Source organism: Crinia signifera, chromosome 7 (assembly GCF_055691185.1).
Source record: "Crinia signifera chromosome 7, ASM5569118v1, whole genome shotgun sequence".
Classification (NCBI taxonomy): domain Eukaryota; kingdom Metazoa; phylum Chordata; class Amphibia; order Anura; family Myobatrachidae; genus Crinia; species Crinia signifera.
In genome coordinates, this window is record NC_139223.1 from 173,602,938 (window position 1) to 173,622,552 (window position 19,615).

The 19,615-nt window shown below is 45.0% G+C and overlaps 1 protein-coding gene across 3 annotated transcripts in view; it reads left to right on the forward strand.

Moving 5' to 3' along the window:
* ARMC8 (armadillo repeat containing 8) overlaps positions 1-19,334 on the forward strand; it is an 83,237-nt gene extending 63,903 nt beyond the window's left edge. For all 3 annotated transcript variants that reach the window (XM_083154404.1, XM_083154406.1, XM_083154405.1), the window contains 7 exons: positions 6,939-7,031; positions 7,103-7,252; positions 9,515-9,610; positions 9,998-10,093; positions 13,231-13,303; positions 16,694-16,787; positions 18,557-19,334. In XM_083154404.1, coding sequence (XP_083010530.1) covers positions 6,939-7,031; positions 7,103-7,252; positions 9,515-9,610; positions 9,998-10,093; positions 13,231-13,303; positions 16,694-16,787; positions 18,557-18,590 — 636 coding nt within the window. In that variant the 3' untranslated portion in view covers positions 18,591-19,334. The remainder of the gene's footprint in view (positions 1-6,938; positions 7,032-7,102; positions 7,253-9,514; positions 9,611-9,997; positions 10,094-13,230; positions 13,304-16,693; positions 16,788-18,556) is intronic.
* The last annotated feature ends 281 nt before the right edge of the window (positions 19,335-19,615 follow it).

The following is a 19,615-nucleotide window of genomic DNA, read 5'->3' on the forward strand; positions in this document are numbered from 1 at the left end:
TCCTTCATTCCTTGCGAAAATGAAACATTTTGAGCCAGATCTGCATTTTTGTGTAAAAAAATGTATTTTTTTACACAAAAATGCAGTTCTGGCTCAAAATTTTTCATTTTCGCAAGGAATGAAGGAGACAAAGCACCCCAAAATCTGTGCCCCAATTTCTCCCGAGTACGGCAATGCCTCACATGTGACCAAAAAATACCAGTTGGGTGCATGGCAGGACTCAGAAGGGAAGGAGTGATATTTGGTGGTGGAATGAATGGTGGGTGCTATGTCGCATTAGCAAGACCCCCGAAGCACCAATACAGTGGAACCCCCCACAAGTGACCCCATTTTGCTCACCAGCTTTGGGAGGGGGGCTGGCGCTGCGGCTGGTGGGGGGGTGGGAGGGGTGCTGGCGCTGCGGCTGGTGGGGGGGTGGGAGGGGTGCTGGCGCTGCGGCAGCCGGGTGGGTGGGAGGGGGGGCTGCCGGGTGGGAGGGGGGGGGGGGGCTGGCGATCGGTGGTGATCGGTGCTGTACTTAACAGCACCAATCACTGTATATGTATATATATATATATATGTATATATATATGTGTGTGTGTGTGTGTGTGTGTGTGTGTGTGTGTGTGTATGTATGTATGTATGTATGTATGTATGTATGTGTATATATATATGTGTATATATATATATATATGTGTGTATATATATATATATATACACACATATATATATGTGTATATATATATACACATATATATATATATATATATTATATATATATATAGTTCATTTTATTTCACTAAAATTAATTTCATACTGTGCTGCGGCTGGTGGGTTGGCTGGCGCTGCGGCTGCTGGCTGGGTGGGAGGTTAGGCTGCCGGGTGGGTGGGAGGTTAGGCTGCCGGGCGGGTGGGAGGACGGGCTGCCGCTCGGTGGTGATCGGTGCTGTACTTAACAGCACCGATCACCACCGATCTCTGTGTTACAGAGCGGCTTAGCCGCCGGTAACACAGAAAACGCTGCAATTGGCTGTTCACTTTTGAACAGCCAATCGCAGCGATCGCCGACGGGGGGGGCATCCCTGCCCCCCCTGGGCGACGAGGGGGGATGTCTGCTGTCAGGAACAGCAGACATCTCCAAACTGTCACCGCGTCTATAGACGCGGTGACAGTTTAAAGCCATGACGTACATGTACGTCAAATGTCGGGAAGTACTTCCCGACCATGACGTACATGTACGTCAAATGTCGGGAAGGGGTTAAAAGCAGTTGGGCCTGTTTTGCCGAGAACGGCCTTGTATTTTCGAGCTCACGGCCGGATCTCTCGTTTCTTGCGGACGCGCACCCTTTTGGGCCCTCGGAAGGCAGAGGCATTGAATCCCACCTGCCGATTTGCAGTCGAGCATAACAACAAAAAGGGGCCAGGGTCACGGCTGTCGGGAGGAAGCGACAGTCGTGACCTGGGGATCGAATGCCCCCCTTTGTTTTTGCAGAAACTACCACAGCTGATGAGTAGCTTTTTGTATTGTGACGTTGAGGCTGATGTCCTGTATTTACTGACGGACTCATTTTCTGCTATAGGGATTTTGGTTACATTTTTAGGGTGCGTTCTTACAATTTTTAGCAACTGTCCTCAGGGCTGGCTCTACTTGGGCAGCTGCCTAGGGTACCAGGAGTCTGCCTATCACAAAATTAAAGATATCTAGAAGTAAGACATCCTAGCTGTACTTATTGCAGGTGGCGGCTGGGGAATCATAGGACTTCACCTCCACACTTTGGTTTGAGGGGCTGGAAAGTGATTATTGGTGGCGGTGTGCGGTTGGGGGCAGTAGGTTACAGTTTTGTTGAGGGTGCTGAAAGCGCAGTGGGACTGACAAATTTTTTGGCCAAAAAGGTGCCTCACGCTAGCAGAGTACTGCGGGACCTGGCGCACCAAAACGGGCCGTTTGGCATGACAGCAACAATGATGCGTTAAGACACATCTGTATTAGTTCCGTGCCTGTGTCCTCCCAGAAGGAGCTGACAGTTAGTACTTTTTAAGTTTGTGTTTTTTCTTTTTCTTTTATTTTTTTTAATTACTGGATTTGTTTTCGTTTTTTTTTTTATATTGACTTCGGTTGCGGACAAAGCGCCTTTATGCGGTTTAAAGTGTCATCGTTGTTCATTAGAAATAGTTAGCACAGTATTTATCACAACTCTTCATTCTTACTCATGCCACCTTTTATGAATATCTGTTTGTTGTCTGCCTGGGATTGCCTGACATTCCTGCTATGCTGCCAGTTTTTATATTGAGGCTCCTTGCTGCCTGATTGTGCTCCTTGTGGCTTTGATTCATGTGCTTTGTTCATAAAGATTTCAGGCTGCTCTCTGATTGGTGACCTTAAACCCCCGGTAGGGCTTCTGCTTTCCCCCAGAGCTGCCACCGCGGTTGTTCCAGTTGTACATAGAAAACATTTTATGTTCTGTGATTTTGTTTTTACTTAAGGCTGTTCTTTAGTGTGTCCTCAGTGGTTTCATTATGCCGGTGTAATCCGTACACGTCCGAAGGACATTTCATATCCGATAAGTAGAATTTTTCATGAGGATCCCGTTTAATGCGCTAAATTGCATGATTGTAATAGATTTTAGTGTGGTAAATTGCTACTGAAATGTTGACAGTTGGTACAAAAAACATTGAAATTACTGCCTCTGATTTGGTGCATTCATTTGCCTTAAATTACATCTTTTTGAAGACGTCATAATGTGGGGGGCAGTCCCGTTAGCGGGGATGGCCTGGGCAGTTCTTGAGCTCCATTTGTCTCTGTAGCTCTGTCTTTTGCCACTCTTCTGTTGCACAATGGATAGAACGCACAAGCAGCTTCTGTTGATTAAAATGACATGCAGCATGCCTATATTCAGTATGTGACTGCTGCTGTATCAGCATAGTAATTGAAACATTGCAGTGTTTTCCTGGAAACAATGTAACACAGAATTGTATATGCCGAGACAGCCGCGGTCACACACTGAATATAGCCATGCTGCATATCATTTTAATCAGCAGAAGCTGTTATTCGCTCTGGAGCTATTAGAGGCTATATAATGGAAAAAGTCACAAAAAAAAGACTTCATGTTCTCTCCGTTATACTCCATAGTTTATTATAGCTTCGGACCATCGGTGATCTCAGAGCGTTGAGTGTGAACCGGCATCTTCTAGGGTTTCCTGCCTCTATTCCAAGCGGGCCGTAACTATGATATCCTTCGGCCCCCTATAAATGCGTCTCTCGTTACTATCTGCACGCATTGCCCCAGCAGTACATAAGTGATCCCTTTGAACCTGCCGGTTCTTTGGTTACCTTTAAATAGGCCACAATTCCATCTCCCATGGCAAACATACACCAATCACCCCATGCCCGGCCAGCTACGCCCACTTAGCTGCCAGTGGAGACTTGACTGATGTACATGCCACCCTGAGTCTGCATGGATGCGCCGGCATGCACAGTGTTAAAGATGTCCGGTCCCTTGTGCACACGCTACGATGTTCCCGTTATCGAAGTTGTGATGTTTTTTTTCCCGACCTCTGGTGCGTAAAGCTCTTGTACAAAACAATCTGTTTTTCTTATTTTTAATAGAAAATGAGCTCAAGATGTTATGTAAAACTAAAAGTGTTATAAATGCACCAGGAAGAAAATAGATTTAGCGTTATAAATAATTCAGGGCTAGCGAGGAACCGCACGCCCCTGTGCTTTTTGGGAAAGAGCAGTCGGAATGACGCGGGCGAGGACTAATTGTTTCCTGAGCAGCACTTGGACAACGTCACCGCTCTTGTTTTCCGATGTTACTTGTAACATCTGACGAGATGCATTTATTGTTCATTTATCACTTCTGTTTGTTATTACGTCTTTAGCAATGGCATAACTAGTGTTTGGAAGAAGGAAGGGTGTGTACAGTATCTGTTTTTAGATTTGGCGTGTAGCCTGGCCAGACCCAAGACAAAATGTAGAGAATAGCGCAATCCATTCTGTAGATAATGGGCCAATTTAGGAATTGGAGCAAAAAAAAATGGTTAGGCTGGGGTCACACATTGGGGCAGATGTATTAAGACTGTGAAGGGATAAAGTGGAAATAAAATGAAAGGAGGTAACGCACCAGCCAATCCACTGCATTTGAAAAATGACATTTGGGTGTGGATTGGCTGGTGTGTTATCTCCTTTCATTTTATTTCCACTTTTTCTCCACTTTATCTCTTCACAGTCTTAATACATCTGCCCCAATGTGTTTTATCAGGAGGCAGCAGAACAGGACATGTTTGTCCGGATACACCATCTTGCTTTCATACATGAGGCCACACATTGTTTTTTTTAGAAGGATTCATTGGAACAGGACCTGAAGTGTCCGGCCATTGTCACAGTGCCGAGCTTCCGGCCGGTACCAGGGTGTGTGGTACAACTGCACTGTGTAGACTCATACATTCAAATGTAATCCGGTCGTCCTGCTGAAGGTGCATCCAGTAGGTTGACAAGCTTTGGGTCAAACACCGAAGGCTGACATGGCTAAGGTCGACAGGGCTGGAAGGTAGACACAAGAAATGGCTAAGTCAACAGTTAATAGGTAGACATGAGTTTTCTATTATTATTATAATTTTATTTATAAGGTGCCACAAGTGCTTCGCAGCGCCGTACAAAGGAACAATACAGGGAGACAAAACTCGGCATAACATTGAATAAATAACAAAAGTAGAGTACAAATAAAGAGCGCCACAGATCAATACACATTACAGCTTGGATATAAGTAGTGAGGACTCAATTAACATACAACTAGAGGCTTGAGGCCAATGATGGAGATGAGTATGCGGACAAAGATGGTCACTGAGTGTTGGAGTATAGGAGAGCTGTGAGTGACATGTGAAGAGAAGTGGGCTTTGACAACGGGAGGGAAGAGGGCCCTGCTCGGAGGAGCTTACAATCTAGTAGGAAGGGGAGACAGACAGATTACAAGAGGTGCAAGCGAGGGGGTGGTGGTTAGATAGCAGGATGTAAACAGGCAAGGGGTCGGAGAACCAGCTGGTTTATGCAGTGGAAGGGTACGCTTTGATGAATAGGTGAGTTTTCGGTGCCCGTTTGAAGCTTTGCAAGGTCGGGGAGAGTCTAATGGAGCGAGGGAGTGCGTTCCACTGAAGGGGTGCAGCACGGGCAAAGTCCTGTACTCTAGCATGGGAAGCAGTGATCAAGGTGGAGGAGATATGACAGTCGTCAGCCGACCGTAGAGGGCGGGAGGGTGTATGAATGGAGATGAGGTTAGAGATGTATGGAGCATTGGAATTAGAGATGGCCCTGTATGTGAGTGTGAGGTGTTTGAAGAGAATTCTGTAAGGGAATGGGAGCCAGTGCAGATTTTGTTGAAGGAGAGTGGCAGAATTAGAGTGGTGGGAGAGGAAGATAATAGTTTTTAAAGTTTTTTTTTTTTTTTATAGCCGACAGGCGGTATTTCATGCCCTACCATCCACTAGGGCCGTGGAGGTAGAATAGAATGATGTGCCATACATAGCGAGGCACCGTACCAGAAGCGAGCCCTGCAAGGGGACGTGGTACACTTTGACGGTGCCCATGTCGACGTTTGGGGGGCAAAAAACATGAAAAACTAATTTTGACCTTTGGATTGTCAACCTAGCCATTTTCTACCTAATGCTTGTGTCAACCTCCGTCATGTCAACCTTCTGTGATTGACCAAAAGCATGTGGACCTAATATGGGTCAGACCCATGACCCATACTGCTGCTGTATACAGTGTGTAGATGGCCACATAGAACTCTACTTCTTATTTAGCACCTTCTAGAACAGTGGTTCTCAACTTCGGTCCTCAAGGTCACGTGGCAGGAGCACAGGTGCACTCATTATTCGCTGACACATTTTAAAAGATCACAGGTGGAGCTAATTATTTCACCCGGGCGGAGACCTGGGAAAACCTGAGCTGTTTGGGGTCCTTGAGGACCGGAGTTGAGAACCACTGGTCTAGTAGGTGCTAAATAAGAAGTAGAGTCTGTAGTAACATCTTCAATAGAACTTCTGTCTTCGTCTCTGCATGTTATGGGCCAGTTCTAACAGAAGTATTCAGGTAGATGACTATTTGCCGGCAACAATACTCCTGGCGCGATAAATGGATCTTTTCCCGTTCCAAAAATGTAATCTGGGATACGCCCACCGATTTTTTTTTTTTTTTTGTTAAAGTATTATTATGGTTTAATTTTTTTTTTTTTTTTACTTTACCCCAAAAATGATGATAAATAAAAAATACATGAATGTGTCTGCGTGAAGATCGGTACAGACTGTCCGAGTGTGTGTGTGTGTGTGTGTGCACAGTCCTAGTTGCAAGTAAGGTGCAGTAGATTAGAAATGAAGGATTTTTTTATTGCTTTGCTTAGAACAAAGAAACACATCCCCAATATGTGAATCCAGAGGCGGCATCAAGGCATTATGTAACTATGGGGGATACCCCATTTCCGCAGGGCGTTCAAGTTTGCTCCAAAGCCAGCTCTCAACAAGGATTTTTCTTTCTCCTGCCTGAGGCAGCCAAAATAAATCCCTGATAAAATGCTGTGTTCTCTATAGCGAACATACGTGTTCAGGATCATTTAAACCCCCCATGGTGCGGAAATAAAACCAATTGTTCGCGCCCAAAATAATCTGCAGGGCTGATTTTAATATCCCCCCTATATAAGAACCAGGGATATTGGGACCCGCTTTGTTTTGAGTTGCGGTGAGCACTAATCCCGGTGCACATGCCGCGCACAGATTTGGCTCATTTCTAATTGTTTTTGCTTGCTATAATCCTGTGGAGTACAGAGTGCAGTTGGGAGTCCTGTAATTGGCTGTGTTGTTCTGCACGTGCTCTGTGTAGGATAGAAGGGAAATGAGAAGAATCTGTGTTGTTGAACACGGTTTGGGAATACTGTACATAATTCTTCCTTCTATACCTCGGGTTACAGCCTATTCTGGAATCTGGCGCCGTGGAGTTGCTCTGTAGTCTGACTCTGAGTGAGAATCCGGCTCTGCGGGTCAATGGCATCTGGGCTTTAATGGTGAGTATTTCCCTGCAGTTGTCACTCTGGACGTTCACCGCATTGCCGTAACCACTTCTCCCGTTCCGCAGAACATGGCCTTTCAAGCCGACCAGAAAATAAAGTCTGACATACTCAGAGGACTGAACACCGAACAGCTGTTTCGTCTGCTGTCCGATTCGGATGTCAATGTTTTGATGAAAACATTGGGACTTCTCAGAAACCTTCTGTCGACGCGCCCAGTAAGTCTTCAGCTAATCGCCTTCACAATAGAAGTGCATTACTGTATCCCATTGGACATTTTGTGCCAGATGTACTAAGCCTTGAAAACTGATAATGTGGAGAGAAGTAAAGTAGCAACTTACCAGCTCCTAGCTGTCATTTTTCAAACCCACCCTGTAACACGGCAACTAGGCACTGATTGTACTTTATCGCTCTCTCCACATTATCACTTTTCACAGCTTCCTGTTGTGATGGTGACTCCGTTCACAGGGCCCTAATTCAGACTAGATCGCAAAGCAAATTTTTTCTTTGATGGGCAAAACCATGCTGCACTAAAGGAACCACAACAACGGCTGGCATCTTCATTATTTACCTTTAGTTACAGAATACACCTGTGGCTTTTTGCAATATACTAATATTGGAAGGAGTGTATATCTCCCTCCACATAAGCTGACTCCACTACAGTGGCTTGTCTGCCTAATTCAGACTAGAACGCAAAACCATGTGCACTGCAGGTGGGGCAGATGTAACATGTGCAAAGAGAGTTAGATTGGGGGGGTGTTCAAACTGAAATAAAAATTGCAGTGTAAAAATAAAGCAGCGAGTATTTACCCTGCGCAGAAACAAAATAACTCACCTAAATCTAACTCTTTCTGCACATGTTACATCTGCCCCACCTGCGGTGCACATGGTTTTGCGTTCTAGTCTGAATTAGGCCGACAAGCCACTGTAGTGGAGTCAGCTTATGTGGAGAGAGATATACACTCCTTCCAATATTTGTATATTGCAAAAAGCCACGGGTGTATTCTGTAACTAAAAGTAAATAATGTAGATACCAGCCGTTGTTGTGGTTCCTTTTGTGCCATAACACGTGAGACATCTGGCACAACTTAATCGCTCTGCCGCAGGTAGACTGGTGATGCGAATGAGATGCTGAAGTTCCTGGCAGAATGCATGGCACAACCAAGGCAGGATAGGTGTATATGTGGGTGCATCTGTAGATGAGGGGTAGTTCGGTCTTAAACCCCCACCTCCTTCCCGATCCTAATTGGCATGCCTAGCGAGCCTGTTCTATGTGTCCGTCACTGCCAGGTTTATGTGTGATCCAGGCTGATTTGCATCATAAAGGCATCATAGGCAACGCTCATCAGTATTACAGGACGCTCCACACTTGATAATTCCGAGGCTCCTCAAGCAATCATTCCTAAAGGCCAGTGCTTATTACACGCTGTCTTCATGGAAGCCCCTGGCAGTGCGTGTTTTCAAGGTATCCTCAGTAATAATTAATCCCCCCCGTGGTAGTCCATTAACACACCTGTGCTCCTGCGGGAGGATTTGGATAACATGGGCTGGTGGGGTTCTCTCAGGACCCGGTTTGCACTGCTGTGTGTGAATGAACTTGACCAGTTTTTTATTTCTTGATCCAGTATTTGTTGTCTGCACATATTGGCCGCTATGAAACTGACTGGGTTAGGGTATGTGACCGCATGTCCAGAGGGTTATTACCGTAGTATCCATACAATAAACTGGACTGGTCTGATAATTCCGCTGCTCTGTACAGGAAGGGGCAGAGTAGACTCTATCTGTTGAGGAGACTGAGATCCTTTGGAGTGCAGGGAGCGCTCCTGAAGACCTTCTTTGACTGTGTAGTGGCATCGGCCATATTCTACGGAGTGGTCTGCTGGGGCAGCAGTTTTTCAACAGCCAACAATAAGAGACTTAACAGGCTGGTAAGGAAGGCCAGTTCTGTCCTAGGAATGCCTTTGGATTCTGTAGAGATTGTGGGTGAGAGGAGAATGATCAGCAAGATGACATCATTATTGGATAATGCTTCACACCCGCTCAAAAATATTTTGACGGATCTGTGTAGCACATTCAGTGATAGGTTGCTTCACCCTCGATACTCAACGGAGAGGTACCGCAGGTCTTTTCTACCTGCTACAATCAGAATGTACAACTGTGTCATGGTCTGTAGAGACCTACATCTTCTTAGATTCTAGATTTATATTGTTTGGACTTCTTATCTTATTTGCTATTTTCACCCTTATCTGTACTTGAACCTTGCTGTAACAATTGTAAATTTCTCCATTGTGAGACAAATAAAGGAATTCTATCTATCTATCTATCTATCTATCCAAGGGGTACATCCTAATTATTATAAAACTGATTCAGGAGAGAATTATCCTTTGCCAGCACGTAGATATGACCCTGGCCTCCCTCCTCCAGGCTGTATTACTGATAACGCTCTTCCTCTCTTCCTTGTCTCCTGTCCGCACGTTCAGCACATAGACCAGATAATGAGCACACATGGGAAGCAGATCATGCAAGCCGTGACCTTCATCCTAGAAGGGGAGCACAATATAGAGGTCAAGGAACAAGTAAGTTCTCGCTGGTTCCCTGCCAGCTGGATTACACTGCACTAACGTGACCTTTTATATAAGTATGACTCTAATTACCCTCTTCTGCATGATGGACGGTATCCATTATCACCAGCCTGGATGCGACAGGGGTCTCACTTGCCCTGTGTTGGGCAAAAGTAGCACAGGGCTAATGGAAGGACTGGTAGTGACATTGATGCTGAATTAGGCCCTTAGTGCCCTGTCTGGGGTGTCCTAGCACAGCCTGAGCTGCAATACAGGGCGGAAATACAGACCTCACTGTGCTAGAAGCAGCACAGCAGAGAGCGGCACCGCAGGCAGGGTAGAGGAAAGGTGACCAGTCTGCTACAGAACAGGCAGGAATGTAATCTGTATCTTATATTCCAGACACTGTGCATTCTCGCCAACATAGCGGACGGCACCACGGCTAAAGATCTGATCATGACGAACGATGACATTTTGCAGAAAGTCAAGTATTATGTGGTAAGTGGCCGACTTACTGTATTACATAACATCATGTGGGCAGCCTGTGGTGAAAAGGACTGGAGTTCAATTTAATGTGTAAAGTTTTCACCCCTTCATCTGCTCATTAATGCTGCTGCTAATTTATTTCCTCTTACATCCTCCTTGGGGGACACTGACAACCGTGGGGTATAGGGGGTGCAATATAGGATTTACCATTCAGACTGCTGCAACTTGTTTGTATTGTATCTCCTCACATATGTAGGCCTGACTCAGGTTGGCCCCATGACCAGACCTTCCAGGGTGGGCTATAGAGATCCCCAGCTGGGGGGATTCCATGTGTAGATGTCTAAAGTAGAAACATAGAATTTGACGGCAGATAAGAACCACTTGGCCCATCTAGTCTGCCCCTTTTTTAAACATGTTACCTCAAACCATATTTGATCCTTATTTTTTTGTAAGGATATCAATATGCCTATCCCAAGCATGTTTACATTGTACTACTGTATTCGCCTCCACCACCTGATGGGAGGCTATTCCACTTATCTACTACTCTTTCTGTGAAGTAATTCTTCCTCACATTTCACCTGAATCTTCCTCCCTCTAGTGTCAGTGCATGTCCTCGTGTTCTGTTGCTCCTCTTCCTGTGACTAATGTCTCCCACCTGTACCTTCCTCCCTCTAGTGTCAGTGCATGTCCTCGTGTTCTGCTGCTCCTCTTCCTGTGAAGATTGTCTCCCTCCTGTACCTTCCTCCCTCTAGTGTCAGTGCATGTCCTCGTGTTCTGTTGCTCCTCTTCCTGTGACTAATGTCTCCCACCTGTACCTTCCCCCCTCTAGTTTCAGTGCATGTCCTCGTGTTCTGCTGCTCCTCTTCCTGTGACTAATGTCTCCCACCTGTACCTTCCTCCCCCTAGTGTCAGTGCATGTCCTCGTGTTCTGTTGCTCCTCTTCCTGTGACTAATGTCTCCCACCTGTACCTTCCCCCCCCTAGTGTCAGTGCATGTCCTCGTGTTCTGCTGCTCCTCTTCCTGTGAAGAATATCTCCCACCTGTACCTTCCTCCCCCTAGTGTCAGTGCATGTCCTCGTGCTCTGTTGCTCCTCTTCCTGTGACTAATGTCTCCCACCTGTACCTTCCTCCCCCTAGTGTCAGTGCATGTCCTCGTGTTCTGTTGCTCCTCTTCCTGTGACTAATGTCTCCCACCTGTACCTTCCTCCCCCTAGTGTCAGTGCATGTCCTCGTGTTCTGCTGCTCCTCTTCCTGTGAAGAATATCTCCCACCTGTACCTTCCTCCCCCTAGTGTCAGTGCATGTCCTCGTGTTCTGCTGCTCCTCTTCCTGTGAACAATGTCTCCCACCTGTACCTTCCTCCCTCTAGTGTCAGTGCATGTCCTTGTGTTCTGCTGCCCCTCTTCCTGTGACTAATGTCTCCCACCTGTACCTTCCTCCCTCTAGTGTCAGTGCATGTCCTCGTGTTCTGCTGCTCCTCTTCCTGTGAAGAAGGTCTCCCACCTGCACCTTCCTCCCTCTAGTGTCAGTGCATGTCCTCGTGTTCTGCTGCTCCTCTTCCTGTGAAGAATGTCTCCCACCTGCACCTTCATCCTCTAGTGTCAGTGCATGTCCTCGTGTTCTGCTGCTCCTCTTCCTGTGAAGAATGTCTCCCACCTGCACCTTCCTCCCTCTAGTGTCAGTGCATGTCCTCGTGTTCTGCTGCCCCTCTTCCTGTGACTAATGTCTCCCACCTGTACCTTCCTCCCCCTAGTGTCAGTGCATGTCCTCGTGTTCTGTTGCTCCTCTTCCTGTGACTAATGTCTCCCACCTGTACCTTCCTCCCCCTAGTGTCAGTGCATGTCCTCGTGTTCTGCTGCTCCTCTTCCTGTGAAGAATACCTCCCACCTGTACCTTCCTCCCCCTAGTGTCAGTGCATGTCCTCGTGTTCTGCTGCCCCTCTTCCTGTGAGGAATGTCTCCCACCTGTACCTTCCTCACCCTAGTGTCAGTGCATGTCCTCGTGTTCTGTTGCTCCTCTTCCTGTGACTCTCCCACCTGTACCTTCCTCCCCCTAGTGTCAGTGCATGTCCTCGTGTTCTGCTGCTCCTCTTCCTGTGAGGAATGTCTCCCACCTGTACCTTCCTCCCTCTAGTGTCAGTGCATGTCCTCGTGTTCTGCTGCTCCTCTTCCTGTGAGGAATGTCTCCCACCTGTACCTTCCTCCCTCTAGTGTCAGTGCATGTCCTCGTGTTCTGCTGCTCCTCTTCCTGTGAGGAATGTCTCCCACCTGTACCTTCCTCCCCCCAGTGTCAGTGCATGTCCTCGTGTTCTGTTGCTCCTCTTCCTAGGAAGAATGTCTCCCACCGGGATCTTGTTAAATCCCTTGATATATTTGAAAGTTTCTATCATGTCCCCCCTTTCCCTAGTACCATTCACCTTTTGAAAACCCATGCAGTTCTTCTTCCCTGCCTGAGGTGCCGCTCTCTGCTGTGGTGCTTCTAGCACAAGTCTGGTCTGCATATCGGTGCTTATATACAGACCACATTGTGCTAGGAGCACCACAGCAGACCGCGACACCCAGATTTCAAAAGATGCAGAGTGGTTTCTGGGGCACTACGCAGAAAATGCTTGGTTACAACCCCCCTCAAATGGTGTCAGATAACTCGCACATGGTATCGCCTTTTTCCTCACTACTTACATTTAAGCTGTAATGTGTATTGAACTGTGGTGCTCTTTATTTGTACTGTATTTTTGTTATTTATTCAATGTTATGCCAAGTTTTTGTCTCCCTGTATTGTTCCTTTGTACGGCGCTGCGAAACACTTGTGGCGCCTTATAAATAAAATTATAATAATAATAATAATAATCGCGTGCACGAGCGATCATTCGGTAATCGTCACGTCTGAATCGGGCCATTATTGCACCAATCTATCCCTCGTACACTGCTTGCACTGTTACACTATTCCGGCACTGCTCTGTCTTCTTATCCCTGATCCCGAGTGTTCGGTTTCAATTTAAAATTGTTTAACTATTTAGCAAGTGTCGTTACATTTCCCCCTAATGAAAAACTGAAATAAAAAAAAAAATACTTTATTAAGCTGATTTTTATTTTATTTTTTTAATTAAAGCCCCAGTGTTATGATCGCGGTTTTCTTATTCTGTTTCCACAGGGTCATTCCAACCTGAAGCTGCAACTGGCTGCCATGTTTTGCATCGCCAACCTCACGTGGAATGAAGAGGAAGGTAAGCGAGACTTCAGCCCAGTTTCTTGCGTCCACACATTCGGTGCCTCCTCAGCTGAAGGGGCTAGTCTGTGTTCTTTGTTCGGTTTAGCATAGACTGTTTGTTGAGGAAGGTTAATTCATTTGTGGAAAGAAACGTTAGTTATGGACACAAAGGACTAAAACTAGATCATGTAATACGAGCACTTAGACCACTGTGATGGTTCCCATCCCCTCCAATAATGCTTACTGATAAATGTCTTTGGTTTGTTTTCTGTGGCTGTAGATTCATACTCTGAAGGTATAGAATGAGTGCTGCTTGTATTATAAAAGGTGCATAGGCTTCCGCTGGTACATATACACTGGCCTTTCTTAGTGCAAAATGCTAAACCGTGATGAATATGTGCTCCCTAGATATAGGGCCGGGGTGGCCAGACCGGTTCTCGAGATCTACCAACGGTCCACCTAGCTGGTGCACAGGTGCAGTCATTACTAACTGTCATATTCCCCAGACCACCTAGCTGGTGCACAGGTGCAGTCATTACTAAATGTCATATTCCCCAGACCACCTAGCTGGTGCACAGGTGCAGTCATTACTAACTGTCACATTCCCCAGACCACCTAGCTGGTGCACAGGTGCAGTCATTACTAAATGTCATATTCCCCAGACCACCTAGCTGGTGCACAGGTGCAGTCATTACTAACTGTCACATTCCCCAGACCACCTAGCTGGTGCACAGGTGCAGTCATTACTAAATGTCATATTCCCCAGACCACCTAGCTGGTGCACAGGTGCAGTCATTACTAAATGTCATATTCCCCAGACCACCTAGCTGGTGCCAAGGTGCAGTCATTACTAACTGTCACATTTCCCAGATCACCTAGCTGGTGCCAAGGTGCAGTCATTACTAACTGTCACATTCCCCAGACCACCTAGCTGGTGCACAGCTGTAGTCATTACTAACTGTCACATTTCCCAGATCACCTAGCTGGTGCACAGCTGTAGTCATTACTAACTGTCACATGTCCCAGATCATCTAGCTGATGCACAGGTGTAGTCATTACTAACTGTCATATTCCCCAGACCACCAACTGGTGCACAGCTGTAGTCATTACTAACTGTCACATTCCCCAGATCACCTAGCTAGTGCACAGTTGCAGTCATTACTAACTGTCACACGTCCCAGACCACCTAGCTGGTGCACAGCTGTAGTCATTACTAACTGTCACATTTCCCAGATCACTTAGCTGGTGCACAACTGCAGTCATTACTAACTGTCACATTTTCAAACCTGCTGCATTCATTCCTACTATAGATCCACAGGTGGCCTGACAAACATGAACTGTTTGTAATCTTGGGGACAGGTTTGGTCACCCCTGATATAGAGGATATGGACCCTTATAAGATCTGATCTCAGTACAAATTTGTTTGAAAAATGGGCAAATCCATGCTGCACTGCAGGTGAGGCAGATGTAACATGTGCAGAGAGAGTTAAATTTGGGTGGGGTGTTTTGAAACTGAAATCTAAATTGCAGTGTAAAAATATTGCAGCCAGTATTTACCCTGCACAGAAACAAAATAACTCGCACAAATCTAACTCTCTGCACATGTTACATCTGCCCCACCTGCAGTGCACATGGTTTTGCTCATTTTCCAAACAGATCTGAATAAAGGCCATGATGAGGACTTTGGAAACTGTGAGAGACTGACAGTTTTTTACGGCGAAACATGCGTCTGACTGTTCAGACAGATATTGTGACCTTTCTAATGCACAAACAGTGTCCCAACTAGTCTACACCAGAGCAGGTACCCCATTCATTCTTCTCCCTCTTTATCTCTGTGCCCTTTCATCTGTACACAGCAAACTTTAGCTGTAAGACATTGGGGTCCACTACAGAAAGCAGAAGTGCGCTGTTAACTTCTGTCACTCACTGGTCATTCACTGCCTGCGTGACAAACGGTCAAAAGCAGATGTCCTCTGTATACTAGAGCAGCTATTTTCTGATCTTTCTATACTGGTCTAGCAGTTTATATACCTACAGTATCTGTCCACATACATTTTTGCTACGGTCATGCTAAACAGCGTCTCTTGGCACGCTGCGACTTGTGGTAATCTTCTAGCATCAGGCATCTTTTTTTAGTTGAAAATGTGTCTTAATAGAAATGCAGTACAGCCAGGGCCCACCAGGAGACTCTGCTGATCGTATATGTGACACCTACTGTCCACAGAAACTGCTACAATGTAGCAGCTGCAGCTCTTTCCCAAGTTCTCCAATTGGCAAAACAATGCTGGTGATGGTTAAAAGTAGAAGCCTGGCACGCACTATGGCAGTGGTTCCCCACCTTGGTCCTCAAGTACCCCCCAACAGTGCACATTTTCAAGGTCACCCGGCAGGTGCACTCGTTACTCACACCCCAAAAAAGTGAAAAACCTTTTGAGTGTCATCCATGTCTATTATCCTTGTGTTGACCTTCGGTCAGGTAGGTCGGCCATTTCCAGGTGTCGACCTAGTCACTATGAACCAATAGTAGACATTGTTAACCCAGGGACCGCCTACCACTTTTCTGTTCCTCGTATCCATTTTCTATGATACCTGATCTATTTATAGAACATCATTTCTTTCGGATTTCCGTGCTCATTAACAACTGAAGTGGGATTCTAGATGTCAATCAATGATGCATACATTCATGTATCTTGTTATATTTCCCCTTGTATACATTATGGTGCATGCTTCACATATACAGTTCCTGCAGGGAGATTGAGTATAAATTAAAGGTGGATGTGGACGTATCGATGCATTATGTTCACATTCATTTATATTTAATACCTTGGATTATATATACAAAGAATGCTGCATATGAATTGATCTACCTAATTGAGCGGAGGTACGATAGACGGCAATTTATGCACCTGACACTAATTAGCGCGCATACATCCAATTATTAGGTGCCTTCAGGTTGAGTAGCAGGTACGTGCGTGGTATACATATTACTTTTGTGGCAGAACCTCACTTGTTTGTTAGAAATAGAGGTAATTGGGGTCTTGGTGCCAGTAGATTGCTTTCCTAGTTTATGCAAATCCAGGCATATTATGATTTTGTTATTGTTGTTTTTATTATGTGAGTTTTCATTGAAATCATTTAAAAGTTAAGTTTTTATTACATATTGCCCCAAACACGAGCGCTCTCTTTCCTGTACGGTTTAGTGTTCTCTCTAGGATTAAAACAGAGACCTCCTGACTTCAAGAGGTTTTACATTAGGATTATTTTGGCAAAACGGCCACATAAATTGACCAAAAACTCTCTGCTGGTTCATTGCAAGCAAATAATGCACTAAACGGAAATGAGAGTTTGATGGAATTGCTGCTACAGCTCAGTATTAAAGGTTCTCAGTTGTCTCTCAATTCCAAAGGTTCACAAGAACGTCAGGATAAGCTCCGGGAAATCGGGATCGTCGACATCCTCCACAAGCTGAGTCAGTCAACAGACCCGAACCTTTGTGACAAGTGAGTGTGAATCTGTATAAGGGTTCCACGCTTATTATTGTTCCTTAATTTACATTGCTATATGTGCTACAATCGTTGTACAAGTCTTGAAGAAATGTTTTTGGGGATTATCGCTGCAGCGGCCTGTTTAACAGCAGAACGGACAGATGTGTTCTGTAGCGGGTTTGCTCAAATATCAGTATTATAAGATACATTTATCACACTATAGTTGTAAGGTGCAGTCCAACTGTAGTTCCAAAAGGAGTTTCTGTGACGCGTTTCGTTGTGGTATAACCCACAATGTCAAGAAACCAATTGGATAAATATTTATAGAAATTTATTCAAAACAGCATCATAGTTAATAAATGCATGCATGCATTAAAAAGCATATAAACACACAAAAAAATAATAATGAACTAATACTACTAAATTAAAAAAATAAATTTAAAAAATGAAAAATAATAAACTAGAGCGCCTGAACACATGATAATCTTGCCGGAGAGTGGCTATGAGTCAGGTGGGCTCTTATATATTGTTTCCAGATGCACATATGTTATTGCTCGTCCTCCCAATATATTAAGCGTGATGGTGTTTTGCATAACATGTTAGTCACACATCCACAGTCTTCATACTGCTAGTAGCAGGAGCCCGGGATCAGGGACCCGCTGTTGGTAAATGGCAAATAATAGGGAACACGATGTTGGCAATAATTTCCCGGGGGTTTACCAAGGTGCCAGGTGTAGTGTGGATCCTCAAAGATGCATTTCGCTGCACTCAGGGCAGCTTTATCAATTTGATTACCAACAGCTGGTCCCCGTGCATATGGGGTTTTCAGCCGCAGCTGCCTTTTCACTAACTGGGCTGATACCCTCTGATTCCCGGCTCAGCTATACTGTGCACACAGTACTCACAGCCGCAACCGCTTCTCCAGTGTTGAGCTGACGTCACCTGATCTCTGGCCAGGTCGTGCTGACGGACCCGCGCCGGACAGGTGCGCGACTGGAATTTGGAGCTGTGCCACTTGTGCGATCAGCAGCACATTAAACTAGTGGTCTCACAACCAGCCACACCCACCATTGGCAATAGCCAGGAGCAGAGGACACTGTGGACATCGGGGCCCGGATCCTGGGCTCCTGCTACTAGCAGTATGAAGATTGTGGATGTGTGAGTAACATCTTATACAAAACACCATCACGCTTAATATATTGGGAGGACGAGCAATAACATATGTTCATCTGGAAACAATATATAAGTATATAAGAGCCCCATTGACTCAAAGCCACTCTCCGACAAGATTATCATGTGTTCAGGCGCTCTACTTTATTATTTTTCATTTTTTTATTTTAATTTAATTTTTAATTTAGTAATATTAGTCATTACTATTTTTTTTGTGTGTTTTTATGCTTTTTAATGCATGCATACATTTCTTAACTATGATGCTGTTTTGAATAAATTTCTATAAATATTTATCAAATTGGTTTCTTTGTGTACTGGGCGTACACAAAGAAACCAAGAAACCGCTGGGCGCGCCTTACGGTATGATTCTTGTTCTTACGTTTATTGGAGGGTGGCATCCCCCCCACCGTGTGGCTGCCAGTGTACACAGCACACAACTACTACCCAGAGCGCTCCAGACTCATTTTGTTTAACCCACAATGTCCCCTGATGAAATTGTGGTTATTGCAAAGCATACTGGGCCAAATACGCTTCTCTGGGGCCACCACTGGACTGACCTCTACAGCTATATTGAGTTACGTGAAAACTAATATTTGTTTGTTCCCCCCCTACAGGGCAAAGACAGCACTTCAGCAATACTTTGCATGATGGTGGGAGAGACCGGCACCAGCTCCTCTCTCACCGGCATCACCTCTGTCTCACCACACCCACAGATACGCAACAGATTAGTTTGTTTCCCTAGTGGACACCGTTCTCTTGGATGTTCCCATGGCTCCTTGCAGCCAATAATGCAAAAAAATTAGCTGCATCATCAGAATGGACTAATTCACACATCACCCACCTTCCGCTCCATCCAACTTTCAATGGGCCGTTGCTATTACTTTACTTATGTTTTCCCACTTTTTGGGATATTTTTTAGCTACTTTTGGATTTAAATGCTGCCACTGCAATCTTTGTGTAGCCAATACCTCAACCTTTACCCTCCCCCGCCTCACCTCTCCTCCTGGAGACCTAACAAACAAGAATGTTCCATTGCACCCCCCCTTCCCCCCCCCCCCCCCCCTTTTTTTTTTGCCCTGAGGTAGGTTCTCGGGGGGGGGACAAAGCTCATTGTAAAAAAAGTTGTAAGTTCTATACAGTTTGTAAAATGTTATTTAATAATAAAAACAAATTCTATAAATATATATATATAAATATATATACATGCACAGATGTGCAGGACAATAAGTGCCCCTAAAGTTTATGTTAAATTTTTTGAGAGTACAGATATTTGTAAGTAAAATACATGCATTTCTGAAGTGAGTCTTTGTATATATTTTTTGGTTTTCTACAGATAAATGGGTTACTTGCCTGTTCAATGAAAGCTGAAATCATTAAAGAAAAATTCTTTAATGTGTTTTTTTTTTATTTTTTTTATTTATATTTTTGAAATATTTGTAACGGTTCATGAATTTATCATAACTTGAGGTGCCTGCACAAGATTAAGATTTTCTAAACGATACAGCAGTTTTGATTGATCGCAACGACCAGTCGTTTCAAAACTTACCGTGTGTATGTTTGAAGATGATCCAGTGCGGGTGACTGTGGGTCATTTATCCACCAACTGATCCCTTCAGCAGGTGGAAAGATGAACGATTAACATGCTGGATTTGGCCACAATGTTCCATGGCCCT